General features: G+C 34.8%; 1 protein-coding gene across 1 annotated transcript in view; it reads right to left on the bottom strand.

The window, feature by feature from the left end:
• Positions 1-2,185: 2,185 nt before the first annotated feature.
• Positions 2,186-14,884, bottom strand: part of LOC123545155 (glycogen phosphorylase-like) — a 43,337-nt gene continuing 30,638 nt past the window's right edge. Inside the window, exons 10-17 of the mRNA XM_045331468.2 lie at positions 13,920-14,034; positions 13,204-13,305; positions 11,297-11,503; positions 9,977-10,168; positions 9,007-9,164; positions 8,329-8,463; positions 7,082-7,148; positions 2,186-6,220 (exon numbers count right to left, since the gene is read on the bottom strand). Of these exons, the coding sequence (XP_045187403.1) occupies positions 6,029-6,220; positions 7,082-7,148; positions 8,329-8,463; positions 9,007-9,164; positions 9,977-10,168; positions 11,297-11,503; positions 13,204-13,305; positions 13,920-14,034 (1,168 nt within the window). The 3' untranslated portion in view covers positions 2,186-6,028. The remainder of the gene's footprint in view (positions 6,221-7,081; positions 7,149-8,328; positions 8,464-9,006; positions 9,165-9,976; positions 10,169-11,296; positions 11,504-13,203; positions 13,306-13,919; positions 14,035-14,884) is intronic.

Below are 14,884 nucleotides of genomic sequence, written 5' to 3' on the forward strand. Positions count from 1 at the left end.
GTGCTCTCAATGAGTACTATCAGCTTGTGAAGTTTGAAGGTCCTGGGTGCAGTGGTTCGCGAGAAAAGTGCATTCATGCAAAAAGTTAACGTTGTTACTAACGAACGAACGGACAGTTGAAAACTAATATGCCTCCCTTCGGGGGCATAAAAACGCTTGGGCCTAGGATCACAAAAGTTGATAGGGAGGTTGGTCATGAGCAGCAGATGACCCCTATTTATTTTGAGATGAGTAGGTCAAAGGACAAGGTCACAGTGACCCGGAACAGTTAAATGGTTTCTGGATGATAACTCAAGAAGCCTTGGGCCTTGGACATGAAAGTTGATAGGAAGGTTGGTCATGAGCAGCAGATGACCCCTATTGATTTTGATATCAGTAGGTCAAAGGTCAAGGTCACAGTGACCTGGAACAGTTAAATGGTTTCTGGATGATAACTCAAGAATGCTTGGGCCTAGGATCATGAAAATTGATAGGGAGGTTGGTCATGAACAGCAGATAGCCCCTTTTGATTTTAAGGTCAGTAGGTCAAAGGTCAAGGTAACAGTGACCTGGAACAGTTAAACCGCTTCTTGACGATAACTTGAGAACTCTAGGGCCTAGGATCACGGAACTTCATAGGGAGGTTGGTCATGACCAGCAGATGACCCCTACTGATTTTGAGGCCAAAGGTCAAGGTCACAGTGACCTGGAATAGTTGAACGGTGTCTGGACAACTTGAGATTGCTTGGGCCTAGGATCACGAAACATAATAGGGAGGTTGATCATGACCAGCAGATGACCCCTATTGATTTTGAGGTCAGTTGGTCAAAGGTCAAGGTCAAATTGACCCAGAACAGTAGAACTTTTGTGTACAGTAACCAAATAATTTCTGTTCATTGTGCAATTACTGAATGCATCAAGGGGTTTTTTCGTGTTCTACTAGCTCTTAATATTTTTGTATGGTGAATTTTTGTAGTCATTTGAATATCCATCCTTGAAAATTTAATACAATGAAGACTGGGAATTCTAAAAACCTTGAACCTCTTATTATGAGTGCCTGTGACACGTTACGTGGCTAGCCTGCAGTTGTTGACTGAAGGACTGAACCATCTACAGTGATCTATATTTGTGTTAAATTTTATGAATATCCAGTGGATTGCTTTGTTATATGGGAACTTAGGGACTGTTAAAACAACTAAAGGGCAATAACTATGAAGTTAATGATGTGATCCTGATGAAAGTTGTGTGTGCACCACTGGCCTACAGTGATCTACATTTGCATAAAATTTCATGAAAGTCCATCAAAAGGAAACTTAGATACAAACAAAAATCCTCATTTTACCAAATCAAAGAGGAAACTGCTTTTGCCAAGTCAAGGGGATAATACTAAATGTGAGCAATTAATGTGAGGTTTGGTGATCCTTTTTGAATTGGAAGCGTTAACTTTTTTAAACCAAATCCAGGAGAAAAACTACTTTTGCTGGGTCAATGGAGATAAAACTATGTCAGCAAAGGTCATGTACTGGTTATTATTTACGTGAGGTTTTGCGACTCTAAAACATTTTTTGAATTTTCAATTTCTGATGGACAGATGCATGCAGGGGAAGGACAGCCAGACAGACAATGCCAAAAGAAAATACCCCTCTGCCTTCAGCAAGGGACAGGTCTATGCCAGAATGCTTATGACCAAGTTTGGTGTAATTTTGAATAGTAGTTTCTGTTCAAGAAAAAATGTCGAGGCACAACAATGGTTACCTGTACTAGCAGCTCATCCTGAACAAAGTTAAGGTGTGCTAAAAAGCATTTAAGTTTAAAATGCAATATACACCTTTTTGGAAGCAAATTTCTGGTCCTTTTGGTTGCAAGTTTGTGCCCGCTTCAAATAAAATTTCTATGGGTGCTTTACACCTGGCATGTTAGGACAAATCAAGGAAAGCTTCTAGAATGGGAACATCTACTTTATCTTGCACTGTCCTTCAAAACCTAAAATGACTAACATTTTTCTAGCAGAGTTGCTCAGGGCTTTAAATAAATACAAAGCTTTAAGACTGGAGATGCAGGGGTGGAAAAGTGACCGAAAACACCAGTGGAGAACACCAGTGGAGAACACCAGTGGAGAACACCATGTTCCAGTTCCAACAGTTCAATACCTCAATACTTGCTTCAACATTTTGTTACACTAAATCTACAAAACATAACAAAAACAGCCCATATTGGTTATTTATTTAGTATATATAGACAACAATCCCAAGTTGGGCTCTAAAATAAAATTTAGAAAAAACAAAGTCTATTACAAATATATCAACAAAACAGGTTTATAATTATCAAAAAATGGTTAGTTTCACTGGATGTAAAACACCATCTTTCAATAGAAATAAAAACATCACTAAAAGTGTATCTAGAAACAAAAAACACGCCAAATCTGTAAACTTAGTATGAATTGTGTATCCATCCATTTTTCTGCAAACTTGAGTATGAACTTGGTAACAGCTAATTAACAATGCATATTGAACTTTAATTTTTGAATTTTTTCTTATTAAATGTGTTTTATCGTGTTATTATTTTAGGTATAAAATAAAATACTTTACTGACCTGTAAACCGAAGCTGACTATAACATTTATCCATCTTTAATTTGAAACTTACAAACAGCTTGAGAGAAATGTCTTTTATTATATGAATCTTTACTCTCTATTCTAATTACATGTACCACTACTAGGAACTCTATCCTCAATACTTCTGGCAGTCAGTTTGTCTTTGGTGCAGCGCAGTCTATATTTCCTGTAACAAGCCATTTTATTTCCTGTTACTACATCACAACATTGAAGTAAATCTCATTTTCATAGTACTGCAGACAAAAAGAGGAACATAACCATTCTATCTACATTAAGCTTTTCTTTAAAAGCAAACTAAACAGAAAAATAGAGAAAACTGCAAGTAGAAATAAGACAGCTAATTCAAAAAGATGAGACAAAGCAATAAAAACAGTCCTGTCTCTTTGTACAACTGAAAATCATTTATTATTGCTATTCATTTCTTTATACTGCTTATCGTATACTGATTTAAGAAATATAATAAGTAACAGAATGAGAAATTGATGAATGTCCCAGTTTGGTAAAGCCTTTAAAACAATGCTGTTAAATGTACAATCACAGACTTCTCTATATAGGTTAATGTACTAGGTGTAAACTAGAAAGTTCAGAACAACTTAGTTATAGCTCTAAAAATTGAAAATGTCTGTCAAGAAGGGAGTCTAAAGCATTTTCTCTAGGAAAATGCATTTGAGAGTTTTCTTTCTTTTTTGACAAATAATTAATTCAAGGAGTTGGCAATTACTTTATATTTAAATTCACAAAATAAATGACAGCTTGATTTTGACTGCATATATAAGCAGGGGTAATTTTGACTTGGAAAACAGTGAAAAAGTCAAAATTCTTTATAGCTGAAAAATAATCAGATAAGAAACAAATATTTCACAGCATTATTAAAAAAACTGATTTGATATAGTATTACAAACAATCGCCTGTCTGTAGAAACCTAAACTTCTAAGTGACAGCAGGCAACAGTTTATTCATCATATATACATACATAGCTCAAACTTGTAACACACTAATGTGAAATCAAACATACAATCTTTCATTACACATAACTCAAATACTTTACACACAAAATTATGCAATGTGTATACACACAAATATTTCAAAATTTGCAGCAACACCTTGACAGTGATAACATATGTGTTACATGTTTTAATAAGTGAATAAAGGTCAAGATACAATCTCTGATTATATGTAACCATTAGTACTCAAAAGTGCTCAACATGCTTAAATTGGGCAGAATGTTAACAAATAAAGAAAACAAAATGTGTCCAGACACTACAAGGAATTCGTGTACAGACCGACCTCTCTGTAAAGACCATTCTCTGGCAATGAAAATAATGGTCTTTATTAACAGATGGTCTCTTAACACAAGTAAATTTACTCTATTCATACAGAGAACATTGTGAAATATATTATTGTAGTGGCTTGGAGGTGGTCTATAGCACAAGTTCGACTATATGTCACTATGGCATAGCATATACATAGCACGGCTTTTCTGTTTACTCACAAAGCAAAAGTGAAATATCAATAGGTAGCACTCTTCTAAAATATGTGTATAAAGCAAGGTAAATTTTTTAAAATGTTGGTTTTTCCATTAAGCATGTGTTCACATTAATACGTACTGTGTTTCCCCTGAGTCACGATGAGATCAGGTCCTAATTTCATACATAAACGATGTTGTTTTTTTTACCTACAGCAATCTGTTGTAAAAACCAGTAAATTTTGAAACTTTTTTTTCAGAAATCACAGAGCTCTGCATAAAATTAAACCGAGTCTCGAGTCAATTTTCATTTAGCATTTTTTAGAAGTTGATGTCAAGACAAGGTTTAAAAAATATTTTTTGATTGTTTTTGTTCACCATTAATTCTATGAAGATAGAGAATAACAATATAAAAGAAGTGCAAGGTATAATTTGGCGTAACTTTTTCATCATATCTTACAGAAACACAGCAACTGGTAAAAAATTACTGGTATAAGTTCTCTAAGATAAATACTAAAATTCATATGATTACGTTATACTTCCATATTCAATATGTAAAGCAATTTTAGTATGGTGATAAAATCTCCAACATATTACAAAATATCAACAAATACTGTTCATTTTAATGGCTTTCTAAAATAAAGCACAATAAACGCTACATGTTTCTATGGCAACAAAGTAAAACAGACATACTACAATCTGAGGTATTCTAAGGTATTCTATGCACCAATCTGCTCTATGATACCATATTTCAGTTCTATACATTCCAATGCCCTAAATCCATTTATAACAAATTGACGAAATGCCCCCCAAAGACTAACAGACCCAGAGTGTACCCATCCAGTCTTAATTCTACCATGAGCATTTGTTCACGATGGTGCTGTTCATCTGACATGGTTTAAAAACTATTTTTCAACACTAATTCAGTTATGTTACGGTAGTTAATTAATATATTCAGAGAACTTGAATTCAGTATTGGTGCTAACTTTCTTCAGACAGATTGTTCCTGTCAAACAGTCACTGTGCATATTCATGTACATAGATTTAACACATGACCTTTTAGTAGTCTTGTGCTCATCTCTCTGAGCTATGCCAGCGGGTTTTTTTCAAGCAACAGTTGTTTTTTAATCAAGCATTTCTTGAACTTGACAATGAGAGAGTATGCTCTTTCAAAGTGTTAACTGATTCTAACATATTTTATAGGCAAATTGCCACAATGATCTGCAATAAATTTAGAAATCCAAAAATGGCAAGGTGACTTTCATACAATAACTCAGTAAATGACTGAAAAACTAACTGTGAATGAAACATGAAAATCAAAAGTTGCTCTAATACCAAAGTCAAAAGTTTGGAAAGAAAATCTTTCCTTTGTTCAGTAAAATATGTACATTCTCAAAGCATAGAGAACAAGCCAATATCAGATCTTGTTTTAACTTTCATAGTTTAAAGTAATCTACAAGAAACAATGGGAATGTTGAAGACTACTGTAGCTCCACACCTTTATACTAAATAACTGCCCAAACTGCTACAATGTACGTTAAATATCAATATTTCCACTTTTCCAAAATAAGGTGATGAAAATCTATTATCATAACATCTTACTGTTAATGAAAATTGAAAAATCAAGCTATCAAATATCACATGTATTTAAGAGTAAGGGCATTTTTTTTGCAAATATTTTCCTGTTTTAGTTTTTGCAACTCAGCATAACAAGATGTAGCAAGAAATTAACACATGAAGAGGTGCATAGAAAAATCATTCACAATGGTGTAACCTTCTTCACTGTGAATTTAAGTACAATTTTAGTGTAGCATATACAAACAATATAAACACCATATTAGTACTCCTGATATTTCATAGATTTTTACCCTCCACAAAAACAACAAAAGTAAAAGAATTAGAAATAGCACTATCCTATTGTCCTTTGTGTCTATGGTTTTAATTTGAAAATGTCACTAAATATCATCAGCTTCATTTTTTCTTTGGTACAATTGTGTCTGAATCATCATAATTCAGAGGGTTCTCATGGGGGGCAGGAAGTTTGAACTCTGTAGGGTCGGTGCCCCAGATGTCACGTGCATACTCTGCGATTGTTCTGTCGCTCGAAAACTTGCCTGAGGAGGCAATATTGTGAAGACACATCTTTGCCCACAGCAGAGGATTCTGTAACATAGCAATTAATATTGTTTAGTTATACATAATTTATTTAGGTTGATTGTGAAGCAAGTTCTACAACTTGTAATAATCACTCTCGACACCTCATTCCTCATGGAATCCATTGCCACAAGGGTATGAAAGAAGAGGCCAGTTTCCCTTTTAAATATGAGTGCCAAGCAAGGGATTTACTGGTACCATTTTTCATGTCTTTGGTATGACGCGGCCAGGGGTCAAACCCACAACCTCCCATACTCGAAGTGGACACTCTACCACTAGGCTATCGAGGCGGTACTGTTTAACTAGTAACAGTTTGATATTTTAAACTGATTTGTTAAAACATTAACATGTTGACTCAGCCGCCACCTCCATCGCAGCACAATTAAAACTTTGACTACTTTGAATACTTAGACATCACACTGTTATTTGTCATCAAATAAACAAAGGAGGATATTTGTTTCTGTGTAATACTGAAAATATATCATTGAATGAATACGAGATGCAATATTTGGTACAGCCAGGAGTAAAAATTTAAAATCTGATGTCAATGCTTGAAAGATATTTTGATCTTACATGTAAAACAGAGATGTTTTCTTTTTATTCATGTTTTCTTAATGGTTTTTCCAAATTTTACAATTTTTCAAAATGTCATGTTAATATGGCAAGATGACATGTAAAATCAGGACCTACATATATCAATGTTAATATAGGAAAGAATTTTGAATTATTTCATTTTTTTCCCCCACATTCATTGCAGTCCCATAAAATATGAAATAGTTTTCTTCATGATTGGATTTTGATGAAAACATGCTTGTTACACAAAGATTTGTTCAGATTGCCGGAAAATAGACAGAAAATGTTAAAACATACCTTAAACACTTCACTGACACGATCCTGGCACTTCACGTAAGCATCAAAGTCAGCCAACAACATAAACCTGTAACAAAATTTAATATTGTCACGTAATTGGCAAGCACGTAAGTGTCAATTGGCAGCCCTTTTTGAAACTAAATTTCCAATGGCAATAGTAAGTGGGAATTTGTTTTCTTAATTTCAAACTGGTAATAACTTAACAATACAACAAACTTTAACAAGAGCTGCAGAGTGCCCTGGACTAATTTGATGCTGGACAGTGAAAAAGGGCCTATCTGAGGAATCTTGCACTATTTCTGGAATAATTAATGCCTCAGACATGGGTGGTGATGTTAGACAACAATTTGAGCCAGATCTCAATAATCTCAATAATAACAGAGATAGAGTGAAAGTGTATGAAAAGTAGCTAAAATTCCTCAGTATAAAAGGGGACATAATAAATGGAATATTTTTACCTGGGTAATGTACCTTGTGTCATAAGATGCTGGTGATGATGTGGAACAAATATTTAGAATCGAATCCATTTAGTAAAAGCCTATATAAATTGATGGTGCAACACAACTTTAACCTAAATATCTAGTAAAAAGAGGGAATAATTCATGACATATTAGTGCCATATTTATAACTCTTGTGTCATAAGATGTTAGTGATGATGAGGATTATCTGTTTCAAGTTTAACTAAAAATCCATTTAGTGATAACTAAGATAAGGTGAACATAAATCAAACTAACATGAAATTTTAAGTAAAAAGGGGGCATAATTTAGGAAATATTGGTACCAGAATTATGGCCCTTGTGTCATATGATGTGGGTAATATTGAGGAATTGTAATTTTGTTTGATGCAAATCCATTAAGTAACAACAGAGATTACCGGTAAGAGAAAATGCATCAAGACTTTACCTGAAGTGCATACTAGAACGAAGACACCTACACCCGGCTGAGTAAGGTAGCTCTCCATATACTTACGTACAGTTAAGCCAAAAATGTCAATGCAAAGATGATCCGATACAAAGTAAATGTGCCAAAACCTATCAATAAGTTCAGAAAAAGTGGTGTAAAGATATATTACCTCCACTTTGTAAACTGGCATAAGAAGAACAGACAAGTGCTACATTTAGTGCACTAAAAAAAGCTGTGAACATTTCAAAGCATTACTACAGAGGCATGCCACTAGAAGAACATCAAATAACATTTTTATTTAAGAAAATTTGATGTAACTATTTAAGCTGAAAAGAAAAGTGTACCTATCATGATAGACTAAAGAGTTGTATATATCTCTAAACATGCCAGGTTCATCAGGGTTAAAGTAACCACTGTTGATCTGATCCAGAATTCCCTTTACTTCAGCATTCCTTTCATAGTAGTCATGGGCTTTATATCTGAAATATACCAAACAAAATTCTTTACAAAGAAAAATATCACAGATTGTGATTACATAATGAATAAAACAAATGTATTCCAGTTTTGACATCCCAGCACTTGCTATTTCTTATAGCTGAATTTACAGCAAAACCAGAAAAGACATCTTTCTTTTCTGAAATTTCTTACAAAAAACCTAAGTCAGGTTTTGTTAGAAAATTAAAAGGTGATTAAATGTCACATTTGCGTAGAGTCTATAAGAAATTCTACACCTTTCCTTTAATAATTTTAACTTCTGTAATATGGGCACAAACACGCGAAATGCTTCAAAATTTGAGAAATCTACCCTAATCTTGGCAATTTCAGTACAGGTCACATTCTTAAAACCATCAGAAAAGACATGTTTTTTCACAACAAAACCAGTTTCTCATAAAATTAACCTCTCCAGAGCACCAACCTCTGTACAAATTTTCACTTACATCTTCCCACTGGCCTTGCTGTAAGGAGACTGTACTGTAATCTGATTCAATTACAGATTTGTCTCTTAAAGTGTCTATACCTACCCTTTCTTGCTGAGAGCCTCCACCTCTTCCACTGTCATACCAAAGATGAAGATGTTTTCATCTCCCATCTCTTCTCTCATCTCAACATTGGCACCATCAAGTGTACCGATAGTGAGGGCTCCATTCAACTGAAACTTCATGTTTCCTGTGCCCGATGCCTACAGTTAAATATAAACATATTAAGACTTTTGGCTTTTACCTCGAAAAATGTTCTGCCTGCAAAAAACTGACATGACTGACATCATTTTTAGGGAATGTTGAACCTTAGATTTATCTGATATTTTCTGTATAGAGGATTTGACAATTTGTTCTTGCTCTTCAATGGATAGAGATGTTAGACATATAATCATTAGTTTTGTCTGGCTGGTTTTAAAGGCGATTGGAACAATTCATGTTATATGGTCATTTTCCAGCATTCGGCAGTTGGGGAAGATTCCAATGGTCCCTCTAGGCATCAGTTCAGACACCTTTGTGAAACCACTGAACTGCAGTAAGCCAGCTGAATTAATAATTAGGCATTAGGTGAAAATTATCTAAATTACTGTGCCTACCAAAAAACTTGTTATATGACTTGTCAGAGAGTGGTCATATATGAAAAGTGCTAGTTTTAATGACCTATTAAACATGGTTTTGTTAAGACTGGAGACTAAACAGTCCCATCATGATACTCAGCCTTTTAAAACATTCAGACTTTACCAGAAAACAGCCCAGTAAGCATCGTGAAAATATGAAACAAATTCAAATTCATTTCTCTTGAATTAACTATGTGTAATCAATAACTTTAAGACAGTACATGTAAACTACAACAACTATACAAACAAAGCACATTATAAAACTTGTAATCAAGTTCAGAATCAAAAGATAAAACTAAACTTTCAAGCATCTCCATAACACAGAAAACACAACATTTTTTGAAAATCCCTGAAGACCCATACCTTCTATTCATGAATAAAGTTTGAGCACTACATACCTCAGTACCAGCTGTAGAGATCTGTTCACTGAGATCAGCTGCAGGCATGATCTTCTCTGCAAGAGATACACGATAGTTCTCCAGATATACAACTTTCAGTTTGTCTCCAACTATAGGATCATTGTTGACAACGTTGCCCACTGTGTTGATCAACTTGATGATCAACTTGGCCATGTGGTAACCAGGAGCTGCCTGCAAAAATAATATATACTCTGTTAATGACACCCACAAGCAAATACTTCCCTACATTTCAACTACAGCTGAAGTTTTAGTAAATTAACCCCCAAAGAGCAACAACCTCTTCTCAGCAAATACATTTAGGTCTTCCTGACAGTAATGATAGGGAACAAATACTCTTCTTTCTGGTATGTGAGTTTGTTAGCTCAACACTTAGTTTCTATTTTTGTAGACAAAGATCATTATCAACTACTGTCATCAAGGATGAAGACAGTAATCCTAGGCATTGTGTTAAAACTGAAATAATATATCTCAAACTGTGATTTCCTCTAAAAAAAAATCATTGTTTGTCATTGAGATGCATATAATATAATCAACATGTTAGGTTGGAGCCCTAGAAGGTGTGAGTTTTATCATGGATCAAAACGTTGTCTTGGTGTGGTGAACATTTGTGTTCAAGTTTCTTTGAAATCCTTCAAGGGGTTCAAGAGTTACAGAGTGGACAGGAAATTGCTAACAGACAGACAGACGGACACCGGGGATATAACGTAATAAAAATCTTTTTTTTTTAGACATTTCTCTCCAAAGCTAAGAAGAAAAGGCCCATGTACAATGCTGGCATAGTTACAGACCACTTATGTATTTGCTGGTAGGGTTCAGTCCATGAAAAAACTCACCACCTTCTAGGGCTTCAACCTAACATGTCGAGGTGTAAGTTTTTCTAAGTCATAAAATTTATCCTCTTGGCCACCTTCAATCTCATTAGACTTCTATTGTAATATGTATAGTCATAGATGTGGCTGACTATTTTATTCCTTAATTAAGAGCCTTGCTTGCACATGACTGGTTCCTAAAAGCTGACATACCTTTCTACCAATCATTACAGTCTCTGACCTAGTTTTTTTACCAATCAAGTTTTTCCTGATTTTGACCGACAAATCTTTCCAGCAATTACTACAGTTCCAAGTGTGACTGGCTTGATCTTATCTGATCTACTTTTCTATCCCTACAATAAGTTTGAAATTTTCTGAATGACATAATTTTCCACCAATCATTACAGTCCTGGCTGTGACTGCCTCAATTCTATTTGACCTACTCTCCTACCCAACCAATCAAATTTACCCTTTCTTTTGACTGACATACCTTTCCGCCAATCATGATGGTCCTGGGCGTAACTGGCTTATTTGGATCTCTCTTGATCCTGTTGTACAGTGTAATGATGTGTAAACAGTTCATTAGCTGTCTCTTGTACTCGTGGATTCTCTTCACTTGGATGTCGAACATAGAGGACGGATTCACCTCAATGTTAAACTCCTGTTTGATGTACTCCGCAAGCTTCATCTTGTTCTCCTACAATCAAATGATTAAAGTCATCAAGAATACTGTCAACATTGTAGGATACATGCACCCTGAAAATGCTTGATAACAGATAAGAGTCCACAACTGGGTCAAAGTTTCAGCAAAAATAATCAAACTTAGTAGATGGTCAAACAAGGAACATTTCTGTCAAATTATTTGGAAATCTGGCAAATGGTTTCTGAAAAGATTTTTAATGTTTTTCTTTTCCATTGCCATGGTAACCAGAATTTTGCAGGGCATAACGTTCTTTGAACAACTATTTGTGAAGACCATCCGAGGAACATCCTGGCCAAGTTCCATCAACTTCCATCAAATGTATTCAGAGGTGATATCATCCGAAGAAAAGTGTTTTTTTGTCTTTGTTGGGTTTAACATGTCACTGACACTTTATAGGTCAAACGACAACTGTCCAGCTATTGATGGTACAGGCAGACCCCAGGTGCCATTCCAGGCATTATTTTATCAGAGACAAGCACCTGGGTAGAACCATCAACATTCCGTAAGCCAGATGGATAGCTTCCCCACATGAAGAATGTTATGCTCCAAGTGATTTGAAGTCAATGACAACAACCACTTGACCATGGAGGTCCCCCGAAGAAAAGTGGGGATGGACAGATAGACCTACACTGAGTGATCACAATAGCTCATCCTGGGCACTCCATGCTCTGGGGGAGCTTCCATGAACTGTCCATAAAAAGCACATTTGACTATTCAATAGCTTATCAGTTGAACAAGGCTATAACTTGGCAAGAATTACATAACTGAGTTATTCTATTACTACAACTTGTTACAAATGAAAATTGTATAACTTGCATGCAAAACTCAACAGTCAAGTAAGGGTTATGATTTCAATCAAATTCAACAATGTGTTCTCTTATTTGGTTCTGTAAGTATATTTGGTTAGAAGGATGTGTTGTTGTGTGAAGTTTCAATCTAATATATGTAGTTGCTACTGAAACACAGTTTGCTAGTTAAAAGGAAAACAAATTTATGTGAGTCAAAAATGGGCCATAATTTGTATCAAATTCAGCCAAGAGTTATCTAACTTGGTTATTGCAGTAGGTTTGATGACTGGGAAGTATTGTGGGAAGTTTCAATCCAATACGTTTAGTTGTTACTGAGATAATGCATGCTTGATAGTTGCATGCAGAAGTTTTAACCAAATTTATCAATTCCTAAAAGGGCTATAAATTGTATTAAATTCAACCAAGAGTGATCTTACTTGTTTCTATCAGTAGGTCGAATGACTGGGAAGCATTGTGTGAAGTTTCACTCCAATACATATAGTCAATATTAAGATAAAGCTTGAAAATTATATGCAAGCAAAACATTTTCCAAATTTTTTAAGTCGAAATAGGGCCATACTTTGAATTAGATTCTATAAGCGTTATCTTACTTGGTTTCTTCAGTAGCTTCGACGACTGGGAAGCCTTGTGAAAAGCTTCAATCAAATACATGCAAGGGTTATTAAGTTATAATCTTGCACTCAGAACTTTAAAACAAGGTGTGGCAGCACCACATTTGAAAATAGTTTGAATAGTCGGGCTAAGGTCAGGAAAGCAAATTGACAAAATAATTTAAATATCTCTTAAGTTGCTAGCTTAAGTAAAATCAAGCATAAATAAACAACTCTTAATAACATTAAAGTTAGCTTGACAGCATGCAGACCTGTCAACATAAAATGTATATACCTGTTTGACTTTGATTAATGCTCTAAGGAAGTTCTCATTGCTGTCAAATTGTTTCAATTCTTTCAACTGGTACAGGTCTGTCACCCAAGACTCTCCAATTTTCTGTAAACATAAACAACAAATAACAGTTTACTGGTACAGATCTACAACACACAACTTTCTAATTTTCTGTAATTATAAACACTGATTTGTTTGTTTGTTTGTTTGTAAACATAAACTTAATATTTTAAGGGGACAGATCTGTCAACCAGAACTCTCCATGTTTTTTTGTAATCATAAACTTCAAATAATATTCTAATGGGACAGATCTCAACCTGAACTATCCAATTTTTCAATGGTATGGATCTGTCACCTTTACTCAATTTTTTTTATAAACATAACAAACAAGAGCTGAAGGTTATTTTAAGATTTTAAGATATTACAGATAGTAACTTGACACTGAAGCTAATAAATAGACACTAGCTACTAGTAGGATATTAAAAGTAACATGATGTATATTTGAAATAATATGCTACTAAAAATAGCATAAAGCCAAATGAAACGAACCATGAGTCAACAGCACAGACTCAAGTCCCCTTCAATTAACTGTCCATAACAAAGGGTACTATTCTTTTCTTTATATTAAACAAATTCCATCTTAAACAAAATAAAAGATTTTTGGAAAAGTATCTAATTTCTCAACCATATTCAAAGTTTGCAAATAAGAAGACACCAACCTCAGCTATGACATCAGACAGACCAGGGTTACACAGCAGGAGCCAACGTCTAGGTGTGATTCCATTTGTCTTGTTCTGGAAACGGTCTGGGAACATCTCGTAGAAGTCATGGAATCTGATTATCAAATATACTTTATTTAAATATTTTGGCAAATATGAATTTACCTTATCTGTTACAGTTTTTTGTGTGTAAATTTCTGACTAATCAAGAATGATGCCAACATTGTACTGACCCATGTCCCCTGTAAATGCTTGACAAAATTATATCATAGAGTACTAACAAGAGATCACAGAGTGATCTTGGTGCTCACCATTGAGCCATTTTTGAATGTTCCAAATTTTAAGACTAGCTCAAGGTCAAAATCAAGGTCACAGTTCATTTCGGTACACAAAACTGTGCATGTGGTCTATTCATGTGGTCCAAATTTGAAAGCTGTAGCTTGAGAAATGTGAAAGTAGGTCACTAGATCAATTTCAAGGTCAAAGTTCATTTCGGTAGACAAAACTATGCATGTGCTTCAAATTTGAAGGCTGTAGCTTAAGAAATGTGAAAATAGGTACTAGGTAAAAAACAAGGTCAAATTTCAATTCAGAACACAAAACTATGAATGTGGTCCAAATTTGAAGCCTGTAGCTTGAGACTTTTGAAGCTTGTAGCTTGAGAAATGTGAAAGTAGGTCACTAGGTCAATCTAACTATTATTTATTTATTTGGGTTTTACGGCGCACCAACACAGTATAGGTTATATGGCGCCAAACAGGACTACAAATTTTAGTTCCACATCTCATTTACATCGAAATAAAAACATGAGGTATGGAATCAAAATTTGCACACCTGCTGGAATCACAGAGTTACTACAATACCAAGTGTTACGACCCTATTAGTCGCCTCTTACGATCATGCAAGGGTAAGGCAGTGGTTCCAATTCTTTTCATACACAGATCGTCCCAGAACCACATGGGGCA

This window comes from Mercenaria mercenaria, chromosome 1 (assembly GCF_021730395.1).
Source record: "Mercenaria mercenaria strain notata chromosome 1, MADL_Memer_1, whole genome shotgun sequence".
Taxonomy (NCBI): domain Eukaryota; kingdom Metazoa; phylum Mollusca; class Bivalvia; order Venerida; family Veneridae; genus Mercenaria; species Mercenaria mercenaria.